The sequence below is a fragment of the Cydia fagiglandana genome, chromosome 20 (assembly GCF_963556715.1).
Source record: "Cydia fagiglandana chromosome 20, ilCydFagi1.1, whole genome shotgun sequence".
NCBI classification, from domain to species: Eukaryota; Metazoa; Arthropoda; class Insecta; order Lepidoptera; family Tortricidae; genus Cydia; species Cydia fagiglandana.
Genome location: NC_085951.1, coordinates 11,824,679 through 11,844,723, shown reverse-complemented (window position 1 = coordinate 11,844,723; position 20,045 = coordinate 11,824,679). Strand labels below are relative to the sequence as shown.

Sequence of the window (20,045 nt, the reverse complement as noted above, 5' to 3'; positions counted from 1 at the left end):
ATCATCATCATCATCATCTCAGCCATAAGACGTCCACTGCTGAACATAGGCCTCCCCCTTGGACCTCCATTCGTACCGGTTGGAAGCCACCCGCATCCAGCGTCTTCCGGCGGCTTTAACAAGGTCGTCCGTCCATCTTGTGGGTGGACGTCCTACGCTGCGTTTGCTAGTCCGTGGTCTCCACTCGAGCACTTTTCGACCCCATCGGCCATCTTCTCTGCGCGCAATGTGGCCTGCCCATTGCCACTTCAGCTTGCTAATCCGGTGAGCTATGTCGGTGACTTTAGTTCGTCTACGGATCTCCTCATTTCTGATTCGATCACGCAGAGAAACTCCGAGCATAGCCCTCTCCATAGCTCGTTGAGCGACTTTGAATTTTGAGATGAGGCCGATAGTGAAAGACCACGTTTCGGAGCCGTAAGTCATCACTGGTAACACACATTGATTAAAGACTTTCGTCTTGAGGCACTGAGGTATGTCGGACGAAAAGACATTACGTAGTTTCCCGAACGCTGCCCAACCGAGTTGGATTCGGCGGTTGACCTCCTTCTCGAAGTTGGACCTACCTAATTGGACTACTTGTCCTAGGTAGATGTACGAGTCAACAACTTCGAGTACCGAGTTCCCAACAGAGACTGGGATGGGCACAACATTGGCATTTGACATAAGTTTCGTCTTGTCCATGTTCATTTTCAAGCCCACCCGTTTCTATGTCTATCGTACGCGCATAATTATATTGCTGTCCCGATCGCACAATGGCATTGACCGCCGTCATTATCGGCGGAACAGCAATATCGTTATGCTCGTGCGATAGGGATATTAACTTGCAGGTCAATGTACGAAATTCTTCGTCGTTTTTACTTTAGAACATACAGGCAAAAACTTGAAACGTTGTCGATCTGTCTTATTCTTGAACTGTATCTGACCTTACTAGAGATTAACGTGTTCTCTTCTTCCGGCGGCGCTGTAGCAATGCGCAAGCGTGAGTATACGGCTTGTAGACCGTTATGTGTGTTTGGTTTTGATGGTTTTGCGTATTGACTAGTTGTGAACAAAGCAGACTGTCATTTGTTATTGTAACGAAGAATACTTAATCGAATTTAAACTGTTGTGAGACATACTAATAGTTTTAAGTCTTTCGCGCGACATGTTTCGAAGAGCCTAGGTCTCCTTTCTCAAGCACTAACAGTGCGAGCAGCGTTCATGACGGCCGTGTATCGCGTACTGCGGCTCGCCGCGTAGCACGCTGCGCGCGCGCCGAGAAAACAGGTTGGGGGAGGTCTTGTCGCGCGAGTGATTAAAAACAAGTGAGTCTAAACCGTAAAATTATTTGAAGAATACTTGTTTAGTGTTGTGGTCCAATTCATGGTCGAGTCTTTTGGTATAATCTTAGTTAAAAATAAGCTACGAGCTGTGTGTCATGGCAGAGCGCTTTAAGCCAACATATTCATCTCGCGAATTGTACGTTTATTACACTAAATAAATTCTAAATAAACATGATGACAGCACGGACTGGGAACTTGAAACTTGAAGCCCAAAACAAGCTTTCTGTTATATCAAAAAGCTATTTTCCTCGGGTTTTTAAAACACAGCTGAGGCCTAACACACAACACTAGACTTGTTTACTTCTATTTAAACGTAAAACCGAGGTTTTGGAGAGTCCGGTTTGTTGCAATTAGTCTGCAGGTTTATTGAGAATGTGATGTGATAGTTATTGATCTATCTAAAAAAATAGAAGGCTGGCAACACGAACACACACACACGAATGGTGTGGTGTCTAGACACGTCACTGGATTCGCTTGCCTTCGTGTTAACGCTACATTTAATTACTTTTGTGTTGAGTTGTGCTATTCTCGAGAAGGTTCTCCGCTTTGTATGGGAAATATTCTTGAGCGAGAACCTTTCCCATACAAAACGGAGATCTTTCTCAAGAACGGCACAACCTTACTTTAGTGCAAAAAAAAAGACGAGATGAGCGTTTGTTTTATTTTTTGCCATTTTATATATTGTGACCTTTATTGGCACTTTTGTGTTATTTCTATTCAGGATCGCGAGCCCTTTTCATCCTTATAGGAGAAAAAAAGTATCCTAAAATTTCCATACATTTTTCAAACTTTCCTTTTTGTTACCGCCATACAAAGTGTATGGGGAAATGGTACCACAATAGGAAAAAAACTCTGGGACATTTTTTTACCCCATTAGGATCGAAAGAGCTCGGGATTCTAAGTAGAAGTAACACAAAAGTGGCAAAAAAATCACAATATATAAAAATAGCAAAAAATAAAAGAAACGCTCAGATATGTTATTTCCGAAAATTATGAAATAACACGTAAACATGTTATTTACACCGGCAAGGTCGCCATGTGAGACTTGTATTAAGTTATACAAATTGATTTATTAGGGTTAAAAACGAGTATGCGTGTACTTTTAACGTACACACCAATGTCGCACTTAAGGTTCTAACTATGGCATCACATTTCAAAAAAAGGTTGTATATTAACAATAAATAATGTAACCGTTACAGCGATATTACGTAGTGTGCGTATTATTTCAGAGTGTGCTTTCTAGGTCAATCATAGTGCAATGTTAGACTTTTATTTCTGAAAATTCGTAGCTTGTACCCTTTTTTGTCGGGTGATATAAAGTTATATCGCAGAGTCATGACGTCGTGATATAACCGAGTTATTTTCTTTTACATGAATGTCCCATCCCCATTTCATCCAAATTAATAATAGTCAAAATTTCAGTCACCATTACATAGTTTTGTAAAAATATTTGTAGAATGCTTATCGAGTGATGAAGTTTTACTTTTTGAAGATCCCTTGAAATGAAATAATATCCTGTTATACTTGTATCGTGAACTTACCTTTCTACAATATCATTAAATACTGATTACACCAATATAACGATAAAATTACATGTATCCAATAGTGATTATTCAATAGCTATTATTAGGCATACGTATTTTTGGTATAGGTACATATATTAAAATAATATAAATAAACAACAATTTATACATAATGTGAATGGCACTTTTTTATGAAACAGCTGTGAATAATCACTGTCAAACTAAAAAAAACAACCAATAAAACAATACAATTTTCTCAGGGTTATGGCCGCAAGAATGGTACGCCGGCGTAAAAGAGATAGCAGTAAAATCTCCCTACTTGGTCTCGCAAACTTCACTCCGTTCTGACCTGCGCGAGCTTCAGTACACATCAGCTGTCAGAAACGATTCTGTATCAGTGACAGAGCTTCAGGAGTTGAAGACACAGATCTTGAACCTTTTGGATCATCCTCAAGATGTATCGGTGATAGTTGGCAAGCTTACTTTCGCGCCGTGCATGTATCTGCTCAGTGTGTACTGGCTTGAAACTTTGAGGTAAGTCAGGGGTAGTATCTACTGATGAGTTGTATCGATGTGGTTCAGGAGTTTAAGACGCAGATCGTCAACCTTTTGGACCATCCTCAAGATGTAACGATAGTTGGGAAAATTACGTTCGCCCCGTGCATGTATCTGCTCAGTGTGTACTGGCTTGAAACTTTGAGGTAAGTCAGGGGTAGAATCTACTGGTGAGTTGTATCGATGTGGTTCAGGGGTTTAAGGCGCAGATCGTCAACCTTTTGGACCATCCTCAAGATGTAACGATAGTTGGGAAACTTACCTTCGCCCCGTGCATGTATCTGCTCAGTGTGTACTGGCTTGAAACTTTGAGGTAAGTCAGGGGTAGAATCTACTGGTGAGTTGTATCGATGTGGTTCAGGAGTTTAAGACGCAGATCGTCAACCTTTTGGACCATCCTCAAGATGTAACAATAGTTGGAAAAATTACGTTCGCCCCGTGCATGTATCTGCTCAGTGTGTACTGGCTTGAAACTTTGAGGTAAGTCAGGGGTAGAATCTACTGGTGAGTTGTATCGATGTGGTTCAGGGGCTTAAGGCGCAGATCGTCAACCTTTTGGACCATCCTCAAGATGTAACGATAGTTGGGAAACTTACGTTCGCCCCGAGCATGTATATGCTCAGTGTGTACTGGCTTGAAACTTTGAGGTAAGTCAGGGGTAGTATCTACTGGTGAGTTGTATCGATGTGGTTCAGGGGTTTAAGGTGCAGATCGTCAACCTTTTGGACCAAGATGTATCGGTGATAGGCGAAAAACTGACATTCACGCCGTGCATGTATATTTGTATATGGTCAGCTTTTTTTGGTTTAGTTAGGGTTAGATTCTACTAGTATACAAATGTATGCCTTCATGACTTGTATCGATTATCGAACGCCAGGAGTTAAATATACATATTGTCAACTGTCTCGACCATCTACAAGACGAAGACAAGCAGCGCATACATTGTGTTGCAAACAATAAGCATCAGTGTTTATTTTCTGAGACATTCAAGTAACTTGGTCGATTGAAAGTAAAGTAAAAAAACCTCGTTAACTTAGGAAACTATACAATGGAACCTGATGATTATTTTAAAACATGTCATTGCATTATCTAAAAAGAGAATCAAACATTTACGACAATCCATCCATTGACAATTTTAACCATATTATAGGGTATTTTCCTACTAGTCAAATCAGTTACTTTTTTGAAACAGTTCAGAATTTATATGACACATTACATCGTGACGTCACGGCACACATCAGCTCACCTACTTTTTATATTTCTATCCGATTTATTAAATAGAACTTGTGTTTAAAAATAACTTCTATCTGTGTTTTTTTAATAATTATCTGGTGCTTTATTTCATGCAAGGTGTAAAATAATTTATTTTAAATACAGTATAATACCCTATTCTGTATCAATTGTAGGGTGACCAACTCACCGGAGCCCAGTCTACAGCCGATCATCGAGTACCTGAGCGACACGGCGCTGCAGAAGGACAAGAGTATGATGTGGCAATGCGTCGCCAGGTATGTTACCACACCATCTAAATATATTCATGAGATTCGAACATTTGGTCTAAATTCTTTTCGTTGCCTTAATAATCATCAAATATGAGCAAAGCACGGCGGGGGTCGTGTGTTCAAGTATGTTTAAGTGGATTCCATTTTTAGAGACGTCAAAGACGAACCCAATTGTGTAGATCTCGCATATGTTATATCTTTTACAGCAATGTAGAAACAAAAAAAGTGTTTTTAGACAATGTTTAAAAAAATTGTAATAAAATAAGTATACATTTCTTTCAAAATCCGTTACACAAAAATGGAGATAAACTATTGAAGGACCGATAGCCGTTTGCAATATAATTCTAAATATCTGTAGTGCAAAAGTACGAGATACGATTCAAAACTTGTCAAAAATCGGTGAAAACCTCGAGTAGCCCCTTAATCTATCAAATTATATAGGGAAATCATTATCTATGAAAAGGGACCTTATTGTCGATGGCGCTTACGCCGCACAGCGTCGCGCGGCATTGTATTTATATCGGAGCATCGTTAATAATGGCGCAAGCGCCATCGACAATAAGGTCCCTTTTCATAGATAACATCACATATGTTTTACAGTGTCGGCGACAAAGTGTTCCTCAAATTCCTGGACGTGATGTCAGAGAAGGTGAAAGATGAGTCGCGAGAGCGCGAGCTCGAGAGCCACGCTCAGTTCCTATTGGTCAACTTCAACCACATACATAAGCAGATACGGCGAGTGGCCGACAAGTGGTTGGCTGGACTGGTGGATAGATTCCCGCATCTGCTGTGGAACTGTAGGGTAAGTCAGTCTTACCACTACCTGCCACTACTTAACAGCCAAGTTTACGTTCCTAGCAAGTTTACCATAAGCACTAAGCGAGGAATTAGGCGTCATAGGGCCAGTTGCACCAACCACATTTAACGGACTGATTAACGTCATTCAGCAAGCGTAGTATGAAACTTCCCATACAATAAAATTTGGCGAACGCTTTAACGGTGACAGAAGACGGTTTGGTGCAACCGACCCTCTTTTGTATTTTAACTTTGACTTGTGTATGGGCCAGTTGCGTTTTACATCTATATCCGAAGTTCCGAGAAAATTAGCTGTCATTTTGAAATTATTAGTTAATGGTCTTATTGATTCTCATAAGAGGCCTCTCGGCTGATGTCGGTTTAAATCGAAATCGAAATGGAAACGCTAGCTGTATAGCCACGACAAGTTGGCGAGTTGCCGACAAGTGGCTAGCTGGACTGTAGGCTTAGTACGGGTACGTTCAAAATGCTTCATTGAGAAGTAGCTAAGCTAACGTTTTAGCAGGTCGAGAATAAGCAGTGCATATGGAATTAGTTATTGGCTTTACTTTTCATTAGTTCCATTTTCATTGTAGCCCTGTTACGTAATTTCAAGAAAAATGGCCGCCATTTTGAAATTCTTAGTTAATGGTCCGATTGATTCGTATTAAAGCCAAAATAAAATTTTACCACATATTTTGAAAGCAGGCAGTGGTTTTCCTTAGGAATATTCCCCAAGAGTCCTTTAAAACCGCTCAAAATTGTGCAGCTGTTAACCAAAATATTTTTCCAGGTTCTCTGGTCCATGTTGGATATCCTGCAAGTCCTGAGCTACAGCTTGGAGTTGGACCCCAATGAGGAGACGCCGCTACTCAAAGTGCCTGGCACTGACTTCACTCTGCAGCTGCAGGATACCTTGGAAGGGAGAGAGGTGAGTCCACAGGACGTATTAGTATAACTTGTCTCTTGTCAGTTTCACCAGGTTCTCCGGTCCATGTTGGACATCCTGCAAGTCCTGAGCTACAGCTTGGAGTTAGATCCCAATCAGGACAGACTGTCGTTGTTGAAAAATGTCGTTAACCAGGTGAGTGTTTCGGCAATTTACATTTTTTTCTTGTTACCTGTTGGCTTTCCTGCTTTCCTACATGCAATCGAGCTCAAAAACAGCTGCTAAGCATACCCTTGTTTTTTTATTGTTTTCGGGGGCCCTTGCGGATACACTTCCACCTATAGGGATCTTTTGTGCAATAAGCATACCCTTAATACCTGTCCGCTTGCAATTTGATACTAAACAAAGGCTTCATTTTCAGGGAATAGTGAAAGATTTCGCCGATCGCTGCCACGGCATAGTTCAGGAGGCCATGAAATGGGCGCCGCAGTCCACACGCTCGCATCTGCAGGAGTACCTGAATCAGGTGAATTGTTGGTTGATTCCGATATAATGGGTCTATCTTTATAGGACCGTTTTGAGTACAATGTTTAACTGCTGAAAACTAATTTGTATTTCAGTAAGCAACTACTGCCTTTTTCTAGGAAACTATCACGTCACTAACTTCTCACTTTCTATACTAATAAACTAACCTCTTAACTAACCTTAACGCTTTTTACGCATTTAGTTTATTAAGTTATACGTTCGTCGAAAAACCTGTCATAGCTCTAGTTTGTAAGCTTATTTAGGACGATAGATTCTCAGCTATTTATTTCGCAAAAAAGTAGACATCCTGCCCTAGTTCATGCTTAGCTGCTTATCAAATGATCTCTATACAAATTCCCGCTCACTATATTAATGTACCGTTATTGTAGGTCCCGAACTCAACACTGTGGCACCACGTAGGGCTGGCGCTCGCGACTGGGGCACTCTTAGGCGCGGCGGGACTCAACCGCGCATCGGCCCCTCTATCCCGTGCCGCTCTAGAGAAGCGTCCCTCCTGTGTCACGCAGGATTCAGCGGCATTGCTAGCTGTAGTGTCACAGAGGAGTCGATACGCCGGTGAAGTGAGTACATCCTCATATGGCGACCCTGCCTTCATTGGCGCGAGCCCTAGCGACCGGAGTGTTACTAGGCGCCTCGGGTCTCATCTCGACTACCCAACGGCCCCTCTATCCCGTGCCGCTCTAGAGAAGCGTCCCTCCTGTGTCACGCAGGATTCAGCGGCATTGCTAGCTGTAGTGTCACAGAGGAGTCGATACGCCGGTGAAGTGAGTACAATTTTACATGGCGACCCTGCCTTCATTGGCACCTCGTAGGACTAGCTCTAGCGACTGGAGTGTTACTATGTGCGGTGGGTCTCTACTGCGCATCGGCCCCTCTATCCCGTGCCGCTCTAGAGAAGCGTCCCTCCTGTGTTACGCAAGATTCAGCGGCATTCCTAGCTGTAGTGTCACAGAGGAGTCGATACGCCGGTGAAGTAAGTACATCCTCACATGACGACCCTGCCTTCATTGGCACGACGTAAGACTAGCCCTAGCGACCGCCGTGACCGGCCCCTCTATCCCGTGCCGCTCTAGAGAAGCGTCCCCCCTGTGTCACGCAGGTTTCAGCGGTATTACTCGCTGTAGTGTCTCAGAGGAGTTGATACGCCGGTGAAGTAAGTACAATTTTACATGGCGACCCTGCCTTCATTGGCACCACGTAGGGCTGGCGCTCGCGACTGGGGCACTATTAGGTGCGGCGGGACTCAACCGCCCATCGGCTCCTCTACCCCGTGACGCTCTAGACCCTCCAATGTGCACGGTCCCTATACGCCGGCGAAGAAAGTGTATCTTTGGCGTAATATCTTTACATCTTACATCCTTTAGTTTGATTTATTTAGCATCTGCATGTTCTAGGTGAGAAGTTCCACTTGTAACACGTTTTTACCACTAGGTGGCCGGCGCAGTGGCGGCGGAGGGCGGCGGCGAAGCTGCCTTATGGCGCGTGGGCGCCCGCCTCCACACCGCACTAAAGGACGCCTGCAGCAGCGAGAGCGAGACGGCGCATCGTGCGGCGTTGTGGCGTGCCACAGCGCTACTAGTGCATGCGCGACATCACGCCACGCAAGATGGGACGGCACGCGCGCTGTTACATTCAGTGGGTGAGGAAATTCTATAGTTCCTTAATAAAAACTTTAGTAAGGCATCAGTAGTAAATGATAGGTCGCAGGCTGACATTCTTTGCGCAGCTCCCACGTGTTCATCCTCCTCCTTGAATCGTATTCCTCATAGCTGAGGGTCGTGACCTCTATAAATTACTTTTCGAACGATTGCTTTCCACGTGTTTCGGTCTTCGGTAGTGTGAAAGGCCTCGTGAACTTTCTTACCGGAGTTGTCACTGATTTGATCAGTCCATCTCATAGGACTTCTTCCTCTTCGATATCCCTCTTTTTTTTCCTGTCACCAGCAAAGTCAAAGATTCTGCGTAGACAGATCGTCGATAGTCTCAGGTTGATTCCCACTTCGCGTAGAATAGACACATTCGTACGGCGGGCTGTCCAAGGAACGCGTAACATTCTCCTCCAGCACCACATTTGCCACATTTTCCACGTGTTCATAGTTAGGAACTAACTGACTACCAAGTGTGTCAGGATAGGCACAATACTTGAAAAAGCAAGTTTTGTTTCAAAACGCAAGCAATAAAACACAGTGAGGCTTACAACTTGCGGTAAATAAAGGTAGGTATAGTATGACTTCAGCCGAGATTGAAACAACGCTTTTAATTGACCGAGCCGGAGCGAAGCTCCCTTTTATAATCTCCTCGTAAAATAAATGCGTATCAACAATATTTGACAGACTTAGGACCAGTTTCTTTCCAATTTTTAGTGTATTTTCCCCTTTCCTTTTTGTGTAATATATGTATGTTTATCCTATAAATTTTGTATGTATTTATATACTTTATCTTTCTGGTACCTTGTTGTACATTTTGCTGCATTTGTCACCCTCTTTTCACTCTCTCCTCTCATCTACTCAAAGGTTAACTGGAAGAGATCCCTCAAAGGGATAAGTTCGCCTTTGTACTTCTTGCTAATTGTATGTTATTTTTAATATGTCTTTTTGTACAATAAAGAGTTTACTACTACTACTACTACTTGATCCAGCCATAATTAGCGGACTGATCAATGTCACTCAACAATGCACTATGAAACTATACCATACAATTAACATTTAGCGAACGCTGTAGGGTGGTATTCCACCTATCCAATTTCTTTGTACAATGTGTATTGCGTCTCACATTTTGCTTGATGAGAGAGTGAGTCGCAATGACATTCGGCAAAGAAATTGGACAGGTGGAATACCACCCTTAACGTTGACAGACGGTTTGGTGCAACCATAGACTAGGAATCTTCTAGACCGAGTTTAGAGCAATTATTTCATGCAACCGATGATGCCAAAAATGCGGGGGGGTGCGGGACGAGGTGAGCGAAGTCCCGTGCCGTGATTGGTCCGTTCAAAGACACGGACGTCACACAAAGACACTTTCGACTCGAACATGGAGTAAAATTACCGTATGCGTGGCAGAGGGGGTAGCGCGACTATGCTCAGTCTGGAGGATGTTTTGTCTGTGGGTGCAACCGACCCTTATTATCATGTCTGTATTGCAGCATGGTCCCAAGTGGACATATTCACCGAAGACGCCGTGACCTCCGCCGTGGAGTGCTGGCAGTGGCTGACCACGGCCCGGCCGGAGCTGGAGCTGAGACTACTGCAGGAAATGTTCGCCGCGTGGCAGTGCACCGTCGACCGCCGCATGGGGCTGTTCTCACCGCAAACTGAGGAGACGAGCCCGCTAGCCGCCTATGAGGGTATGTTCTATACTGTAGACTACTGAATTTAACAGTGGAGTGGCAGTGGCTGACCACGGCGCGGCCGGAGCTGGAGCTGAGACTACTGCAGGACATGTTCGCCGCGTGGCAGTGCACCGTCGACCGCCGCATGGGGCTGTTCTCACCGCAAACTGAGGAGACCAGCCCGCTAGCCGCCTATGAGGGTATGTTCTATTATAGACTACTGACATTAACAGTGGAGTGGCAGTGGCTGACCACGGCGCGGCCGGAGCTGGAGCTGAGACTACTGCAGGAAATGTTCGCCGCGTGGCAGTGCACCGTCGACCGCCGCATGGGGCTGTTCTCACCGCAGACTGAGGAGACCAGCCCGCTAGCCGCCTATGAGGGTATGTTCTATTATAGACTACTGACATTAACAGTGGAGTGGCAGTGGCTAACCACGGCGCGGCCGGAGCTGGAGCTGAGACTACTGCAGGAAATGTTCGCCGCGTGGCAGTGCACCGTCGACCGCCGCATGGGGCTGTTCTCACCGCAGACTGAGGAGACCAGCCCGCTAGCCGCCTATGAGGGTATATTCTATACTGTAGACTACTGACATTAACAGTGGAGTGGCAGTGGCTGACCACGGCCCGGCCGGAGCTGGAGCTGAGACTACTACGGGAAATATTCGCCGCGTGGCAGTGCACCGTCGACCGCCGCATGGGGCTGTTCTCACCGCAAACTGAGGAGACCAGCCCGCTAGCCGCCTATGAGGGTATGTTCTATTATAGACTACTGACATTAACAGTGGAGTGGCAGTGGCTGACCACGGCGCGGCCGGAGCTGGAGCTGAGACTACTGCAGGAAATGTTCGCCGCGTGGCAGTGCACCGTCGACCGCCGCATGGGGCTGTTCTCACCGCAAACTGAGGAGACCAGTCCGCTAGCCGCCTATGAGGGTATGTTCTATACTGTAGACTACTGACTTTAACAGTGAAGTGGCAGTGGCTGACCACGGCCTGGCCGGAGCTGGAGCTGAGACTACTGCAGGAAATGTTCGCCGCGTGGCAGTCACCGTCGACCGCCGCATGGGGCTGTTCTCACCGCAAACTGAGGAGACCAGCCCGCTAGCCGCCTATGAGGGTATGTTCTATACTGTAGACTACTGACATTAACAGTGGAGTGGCAGTCTGTCACACTTTTTTATATGAAAATAGAGGTATTGAATACGTACTGTCACACTTGGGATGACTCCCCTCCCCCCACCCTCTCCCTGTTGCTGTGACCTAATATGTGATGAACCCTTTTCAGAGATTTTTTTTAATCAAAGCCTAGCGCTAGCCTCCAAAGCGGACGCCAATGTGTTTCTTTGGAGCTTATTGTGCGAAGTGTCATTTGGTATTTATCTTATTTTTCAGGGTCCAAACTAGAACCTCGGCCACCGTTCGTGGCGCCGCACGCAGTATGGGTGCGCTACTTCTGCGAGCTGGCTGAGACAGCCAAGTACAACAGCCATGAGAAGGTTGAGATGCTTGCCAGTATGCTCCATAGGTTAGTACGATTCAGCAGAAGCGTGGGTAGCCACTCAAGGACGTAGGTCCTAAAATTAGCGACTTTTAGAGCCGTTTCATCTTACGCTCAAAAATGCCATTTGGCTTTTTAATACCTAAGAATGTAGACGTGCAAGTTGAGCAACCTCTCCAAAAAGTTCTCGGATATTTTGGAAAACTTCACAAGATATCAAAATATCCGATAACTTTAGTTATATTTAGTATAGTTTTATGAAACTCCGCAGCGTGCACATCTTGTACATAAGAGAAATCCTTCTTTTTGTATGTCGAGATTTAAGGTAGACGTACATACATAATAATTATTTAAGTAAAGATTATTTCCGTTTTTAATATTTTTGTTTCTAAAAAATAAAGTTATAACATTCTTTTCAGATCTTTACCATTGGCCGTTGGAGATATTCGGGACAATATAAACAGGCACGTGGAAGCCGTGGGTGTCAGGTTCAAGTAAGTTGCGTTTTGAATCTTATCACTCAGTTTTTAGAGTCTCAAATTGAACTTCATTATATAATTTCTTGTTCTATAGTTCGTTTTTTTAGCATTAGAAATAAGGTAAACAATCTTGATGTGTTTTTTAATTGAAAAACACATTTTAAAAATAAGTTACGGAAAATATGTAACAATTATGAATCTAATACGATCATTTATATTCTTCTGCTTTCATAAGTAATAGTTACTGATTTATACAAAGCGTTTTTCATTTAAAAGTCATGTCAACGTCGCTTACCTTCTTTCAAGTTCTTTCTAATGCTAAGAAAACGAACTATATAATGTCTGTCTTTTTGCGTAAAAAAAATAGGAGTAATCTTTACGTGCCAGTTTCATCTGGCATCTAAGAATGAGTGCCAGAGGGATAGTAAAATAATTAAACTAGGAAGTAATTAGTAAGCCTATTGCTTCACTAAGTCAATTTGTATGTAAAGCCTAACAAGTTCCTTTTTAGCCCTCGCCACGTTGCGGATTTTCGATGGAACTAATTTATTTTAATGGCAATTATTTTGTTTGACATCCGACATTGAAAGTCATTGAATGTCACCGATGTAAACAAATCGAAAATGATTGTAAATATTTCAGGATAATAATAGATTTTGCAATCAAAATGCCCAAAAAAATTCACACCGATGCTAAACAAATAATTTTAAATACATTAAAATACTTGCGACAGAAAAAGGATACGGGATTCAGTAGCATTCCATTAAACAATGTTGTGAAATTATTTGTTGACATGACGGGTACTGATTTTCATAGTGAGTTTGTAATAAACTGGTTAGTTTTGTACTAAATATGAATATTAATTATTAAATTATTATTTTTCTCATTTAAGGCGTCTTTAGTGCTATAATCAAAAATATTTATTATAAGAATGAGCCATTACCACCACGAGTGACTGAATCTGGTAAATATATATACGGAGGTCGAATATTTAGAATCAAATTATGGCGGATAGGTAAATTATTCATACTTAATTATCAACTAAACATGCTCTTTCGATTGGGTTTCGATTGGGAAACATACTTCTACAACTCACATGTAGGTACATAATTGTATACCTCACTCGCTCTTGCACGATGCCAATACACACTGTCCCGACTATTCATGACGTACACGTATTGTTGCTATATGTAAGCTGTTTGTAGCGACATTATATCAGGGCTAAAAAAGAACTTGTCAGGCTATAGTCATTGTATATCTAAATAAAAAATTTGAAGGAAAAAAAACTAAATATCTTTTCTTTACAGACTGTTATCCTGCGGCCTATCTCTCCTACAAGGCGACATTCTACCCCGTTCTCTCGCCCGTAACATCCTCAGAGAGCGCGTATATAGTGCGTGCCTAGATTACTTCTGCCGCGGCCTGCAGTGTCCCAGCAAAACGTCCTGCGCTTTAAGAGAGGACATCATATCGCTCATCAAGTTCTGGCAGTTAATGCATTCTGATAAGAAGTATTTGAAAAGCAGTGATATTGGTAAGCATTTCCCTCTTTATAGAGGACATTCTAGCTTGGAATATCCTCAGAAAGCGCGTATATAGCGCGTGCTTAGATTACTTCTGCCGCGGCCTGCAGTGTCCCAGCAAAACGTCCTGCGCTTTAAGAGAGGACATCATATCGCTCATCAAGTTCTGGCAGTTAATGCATTCTGATAAGAAGTATTTGAAAAGCAGTGATATTGGTAAGCATTTCCCTCTTTATAGAGGACATTTTGCCCCGATTTCTAGCTTGGAATATCCTCAGAAAGCGCGTATATAGCGCGTGCTTAGATTACTTCTGTCGCGGCCTGCAGTGTCCCAGCAAAACCTGTGCTTTAAGAGAGGACATCATATCGCTCATCAAGTTCTGGCAGTTAATGCATTCTGATAAGAAGTATTTGAAAAGCAGTGATATAGGTTAGTATTTTTCTTTTTCAAGGTGATATTTTACCCATAACTAGACAGAAATATTCTCAGAGAGCGCGTATACAGCGCGTTTTTAGATTACATCTGTCGAGAGCAGTTACAGGTTCGAGTCATCTTGTGGCCTAAATTGGAAACTTCAACTTGGCTTTGTCACATCACAATAAACTAGTGCGCCCTCTTTTGTTTCTTGTATGTATAGTTCATGTAGTGCATAATTGTTTTCTGTCAAATTTTCTCGGAAACGTTCGTATTTCTCATGCTACTTCAATCTACCTTAGTACATTTTGTACCGAGCGAGACTGACTGTACGTTTCCGTAAAAATACGAGTGAAAGTACTTATGCACGTACGCGTGTAATTCCTTAATTAATATATCAATATCTGGGAGACGGGAAAACATATAAAAACTCAAAAATGCACATTTTCCTAGAGATAAGACCAAGCTAGATCGATTTATCGCCCCCGAAAACCCCCATATAGCAAATTTCATCGAAATCGTTAGAGCCGTTTCCGAGATCCCCGATTATATATATAAATAAACAAGAATTGCTCGTTTAAAGGTCTTCTTCTTCTTCCTCGCGCTATCCCGGCATTTTGGCACGGCTCATGGGAGCCTGGGGTCCGCTTGACAACTAATCCCATGATTTGACGTAAGCACTAGTTTTTACGAAAGGGACTGCCATCTGACTTTCCAATCCAGAGGGGGAACTAGGCCTTATTGGGATTAGTCCGGTTTCCTCACGATGTTTTCCTTCACTGAAAAGCAACTGGTAAATATCAAATGATATTTCGTACATAAGTTCCGAAAAACTCTTTGGTACGAGCCGGGGTTTGAACCCAATTTAAAGGTATTAGATAGATTATTCATACTGGACATTGTTTCAGGTGATTTCGACCAGCTGGGCCCCAGCAGTCAACAGAGTATCTACACGTCGAACTCCCCTACTGACGCGCGCTCGTCGGTCAACAGCAGCGACATGGGCAACCGGCAGACCACCGGCTGGATCAACACGGTAAACTGATTCTTAACACCCCGTGTTAAGGTACATTTTGACGTGGTTCGTGAAAAATTCTTATACGTCGAGTTCTCAAATTAAATGAAGGTAAAGTTAGTTGAACCTTAATTACAGTGCAGTAAGGTTAAAAGTTATTTTTTATTGTTTGTTACGCAATGTACTGTACTGACGCAATCGCTTGCGTTTCGCCATCGAATCGCTTTGTGTCTCTTTATCACTCTTCCATATTTGTGTGACAGTGACAGTTGCGTCTCGTTCGTCACGTAGTGTTAGGCCTCATTCGCACGAACGCTTTTACTGTCACTGCCACACAAATATGGAATAGTGATAGAGTGCGGACGAATTCAAGCGCTTTTATAACGCGCGTTGAAAGAGTGCTAGTGTGATGGGGCCTTTAGCGATTGGCATGTTGTGTACGGGGCCTGTTTTTGGTTTATTGGGTTTCTAAAGTGCACGGATTTTTTGGTGTGACACTGTCGAAATTAGTAAGAACGAATTATTTCCACATCTTCAAATACACGACTTGTAACTAAACTATAAAATTAGGCTATTTAATACGAACTAACTATTTAAACAAATGAGCAGCTTTGACTTATTTTTCAAAAAGTTTGCAATCAACCACTAAGCCAAATACTCTATTATACTGTGTGTTTTCATTTCTAAACTTTTTCTTTTTTTATACTGACTATAGAGTCAAACGACTGCGAGTATGAACTACTTGACGGTGAGTTATATTCGATTTGCGTATTGACGAGGCTTGAACAGATAACGCATATTCAGTATTCACTGATGCTTTATATGTACCTATTTAAATTTAAATACGTCGTATTTTCATGTAAGCATTATGTATTTGTGTTTCACGCCTGATAAATAGAGTATACGTAAATTACTTCCCTATTATCTACATTAACTCGAACGAAATATTCTGCCATATTATAATATTAGCTTTAATAAAATGATTGCGGCAAAGTCAATACATCAGTCATTTGAGTCGCTTAACTTCAAACTCGGGTAAATCCATCTGTCAGATTATGCGATTTTGGTATTAAGAAAAGGATAGATATTTGCTGAGAAGGTCCAATGGATTTACCCGAGTTTGAAGTTAAGCGACACATTTGTAAGCTTAAGTTAAGCAAGATGAAAGTAAGCTGTGCTAAAATTAGAACTTATAATGTGCTAATCCCATAAACATTTTGGCAGAAATTACGCATTAGAAACAGTTTTTTACTACCTGGTAAATGTCATTCGGTATGGTGTTATAATTAAAATTGCTTCATACCAGCATTTTAACCCTTAAGAAACGATAGACAATATAACATGTCACCAGGAGAAAGTTCCACTTTCTAGTCAAATGAAGCTCTGAAGAATCTTCTGATATTTATGATACTCACCTTAAGTTCGTGTTATTTTCACATATTTTGTTAGTAAATCAATTTACTATTTAAATGCCAAATTCTAAGTGTTATCTAAGGGCTTGTGCACAAATAACGCGAGGTTCGATGGGGGAGGGGGATCACGAAAAAATCACGATAGATCACGTTGGGGGAGGGGGGTATAAGAAAACCTCACGTGTACTTTTCTACAGTGAACGAAACAAAACCTACCACATGAGTAGATACTTTTTCTCGGTTTCGTTAAACATAAATCTTCACTCTGCACTTCAAAATAGCGACCAGATTTTCTATATACAATACAATTTATCTTAAAATTAGGTCGATTGAAAAAAATTTAAAAAAATACACGTGAGGTTGTGTGGGGAGAGGGGGTAGCCAAAAACCTCACCAAATATCACCAAGGGGGAGGGGGGGTCAAAAAGTAGCCGAATGCACCTCGCGTGATTTGTGCACAACCTCTAACTGAATAACATCATTTCTTTTCTATTTATTTCGCCTGTATTTTAGCAATAACCAATTATTCATATCAGTCAAATTATCCATAAAATTAATCCCTTCATAACGCTAAACACAATTGCAAAATGGATCCTAACACCTATGAAACAAAGTCCAATATCCCAGGTCCCGATGTCAACGACCACGCTCAGCAGCGGAGCCGGCAGCATCGCCGGCAAGCGGTCGAATAGAAGCGTGAAGCCACCCGCCAAGTCTCAGGACACATTCGTAAAGGATTATGTTAGGAAGAGAAACCTTATTCTGGAACTTATGGTGAGTTGATAGGAATATTTTGGTTGATTATATAAGATAAAAAATTCAAGGAAATCTCTAATCAAGATCCAACTTCGTACCGCGCGCTGAAACATATCGTATAAAATGAATTAAAAAAAAAAATGATTTCCAGTAGGTGACTCGTATCGTAATTATCGTATGTATATTTCTCTACCGCTACTATGAATACGTTTACTCTACTATTCATTGATATCCTATCATCGGGAGTGAATATCAATGCTGTCATATTTGTACTTTTGTGAATGAGTAATTAATTAATACTCCATCGTGAAAAATGCGCCAAGACCTTATTTTGCAAATCATAAACTAAAATTGACACAGTGACTAGTGTTTCTCTATCTTAATGAATACGTTAACTTTCCTATTCATTGATATCCTATCATCGTGAGTTAATGAATAACAATGCTATGTAATTTTGATTCAACAGGCCGTAGAAATAGAGTTCCTAGTGACGTGGCACAACCCACACGGGCGGCCGGAGCAGGCCATCCCCGGCGAGGACAACATCGCCACGTGGCGCTCCAAGCCGAACACCGAGCGCACGTGGCGCGACTACGCCAAGCTGGCGTGGGACATCAGCCCCACGCTCGCCGTGTTCCTGCCGGAGAGGTAAGAGACACAGGCCGTCCCCGGCGAGGACAACATCGCCACGTGGCGCTCCAAGCCGAACACCGAGCGCACGTGGCGCGACTACGCCAAGCTGGCGTGGGACATCAGCCCCACGCTGGCCGTGTTCCTGCCGGAGAGGTAAGTACTTAGATCGCTAAAAAAAATTATACAGAAAAATCTAAATTCCATAAAACACTGTTTCTATCAAAATTTTTAGTAAAATTCAAATTAATTTAAATAATGTTGTTATTGACGTCCTATGGTACCCAATAGATCAGTGTTGACCAAAACGTTTATGAAATTGACCATTGACCAGTACAAATTGAACCGTCAACTGTAACCGTCCGTTACCGTTTACAGTTCAATTTGTAATGGTTAATGGTCAATTTCATTAACGTTTCGGTCAACACTGCCATAGATACAGAGGGCCTTCGTGAGACGTCGCCATCCGCTCCTGTCCTATTCGCGTTCCGCGTCCCTCCAACTCAGAACAGAATTTAAATAATTAATAAAATAATAAATGTTTAATAAATAGGCTAAATAACTACAAGACCTAGGCAAGACCAAGGCTAAATAACTATAAAATTCTTAACAATTCGCAAAAATCTTGGACAACTTTTAGGCCACGAACCTATATTTGCCGACAATGTTGGTACTCTACGCCTACTTGAAGTTTCATGTACACATTTTTGAAGTGAAAACTTTTGTGATTGGGAAAAAATGTTAAACTCGCGACAGGTGTCACGTGACCGTAAGATTCGTAAGACGGACGCGTGACCTGATTGGAAAACTGTTACAATGTCATTGAGTTTTCACTTCTGCCGGCACTCCCGGAGTGCAACCCGTTGTGTTGTGCTTTTTTTTTAATATATTATTATGTATTGTAGGTTCAATAACGAGGGTATTATCGCCGAAATGCGTCGCAAAGTGCAGGCCCAGCCGACCGCCGTGTGCCACATCCCCCAAGCCCTCAAATATCTGGTCACAACGGAGACCTTACTCAACGACGCGCATGAGGTATGTACCTACCACTTTTTGAAAAATCAGTCTTACTCTTATTTGTGTTTGTAGTCATTTAGTCATTTATTCAATATTGCAATGTCATGTACATAATAAGGTGTTACAATTTAAAAGGCCAGTTCCTGACACCCTGTAAGGGCACACAATAGTAAGATACATGCATATTTGCAGTTTTATACGATTGAACAGGTATCTAAGGCGATATAATAATAATTTAAATTTATTTAAATAAATTTGTATTTTCTGTTTTCTTCTAAATATTGATTGTTTATTTGTTTTTTTTTCTGTCAAATTTGTATTTGAATATTCTGTGTGTCAATACACACAAACAAACAAACAAACAAACAAATTGGCAAACAAATAAACAGATAATCTATCTATCTATCTTTTGAGAGGTTATCTATAGTGGGAATTGTCTTAGGGGCTATTCATAAATGACATCATTTCAAATTAGGGGAAGGGGGATCTGGACATCGGATGATGGTAGCTTGACGTAGGAGGAAAAGGGGTCATTTGAGGCATGATTTTTGGATGATAGGAAACTATAAGTCTATTACTAGAAGAATGTTACTCTATATACTTATCTGTTTTGTAAGACTGTTTGTTTCATAATAAATTAAAAAATAAATGATTTGGGGGGGGGGGGGGTCAAAAATCGATGACGTAATTTATGGACTGCCCCTTAGGATGTATATTTACCATTTAGTAATTTTGCCTGTAAATATTATTAGCATGTATCTGTTTTTTCTTTGCAATAAAGAAAATAAAAAATAAATCTATCGATTTCTTTACTTCAGAAAAAATAGCCACAATCG

At 42.0% G+C, this 20,045-nt stretch overlaps 1 protein-coding gene across 1 annotated transcript in view; it reads left to right on the top strand.

Moving 5' to 3' along the window:
* The window catches only part of LOC134674485 (phosphatidylinositol 4-kinase alpha), a 61,030-nt gene that overhangs the window by 30,243 nt on the left and 10,742 nt on the right, over window positions 1–20,045 (top strand). The window contains exons 15-29 of the mRNA XM_063532584.1: window positions 3,109–3,382; window positions 4,810–4,911; window positions 5,506–5,707; window positions 6,494–6,631; window positions 7,011–7,115; window positions 7,504–7,695; window positions 8,567–8,774; window positions 10,278–10,478; window positions 11,857–11,989; window positions 12,382–12,456; window positions 13,749–13,975; window positions 15,288–15,415; window positions 17,434–17,580; window positions 18,029–18,210; window positions 19,098–19,227. Coding sequence (XP_063388654.1) covers window positions 3,109–3,382; window positions 4,810–4,911; window positions 5,506–5,707; window positions 6,494–6,631; window positions 7,011–7,115; window positions 7,504–7,695; window positions 8,567–8,774; window positions 10,278–10,478; window positions 11,857–11,989; window positions 12,382–12,456; window positions 13,749–13,975; window positions 15,288–15,415; window positions 17,434–17,580; window positions 18,029–18,210; window positions 19,098–19,227 — 2,444 coding nt within the window. The remainder of the gene's footprint in view (window positions 1–3,108; window positions 3,383–4,809; window positions 4,912–5,505; window positions 5,708–6,493; window positions 6,632–7,010; window positions 7,116–7,503; window positions 7,696–8,566; window positions 8,775–10,277; window positions 10,479–11,856; window positions 11,990–12,381; window positions 12,457–13,748; window positions 13,976–15,287; window positions 15,416–17,433; window positions 17,581–18,028; window positions 18,211–19,097; window positions 19,228–20,045) is intronic.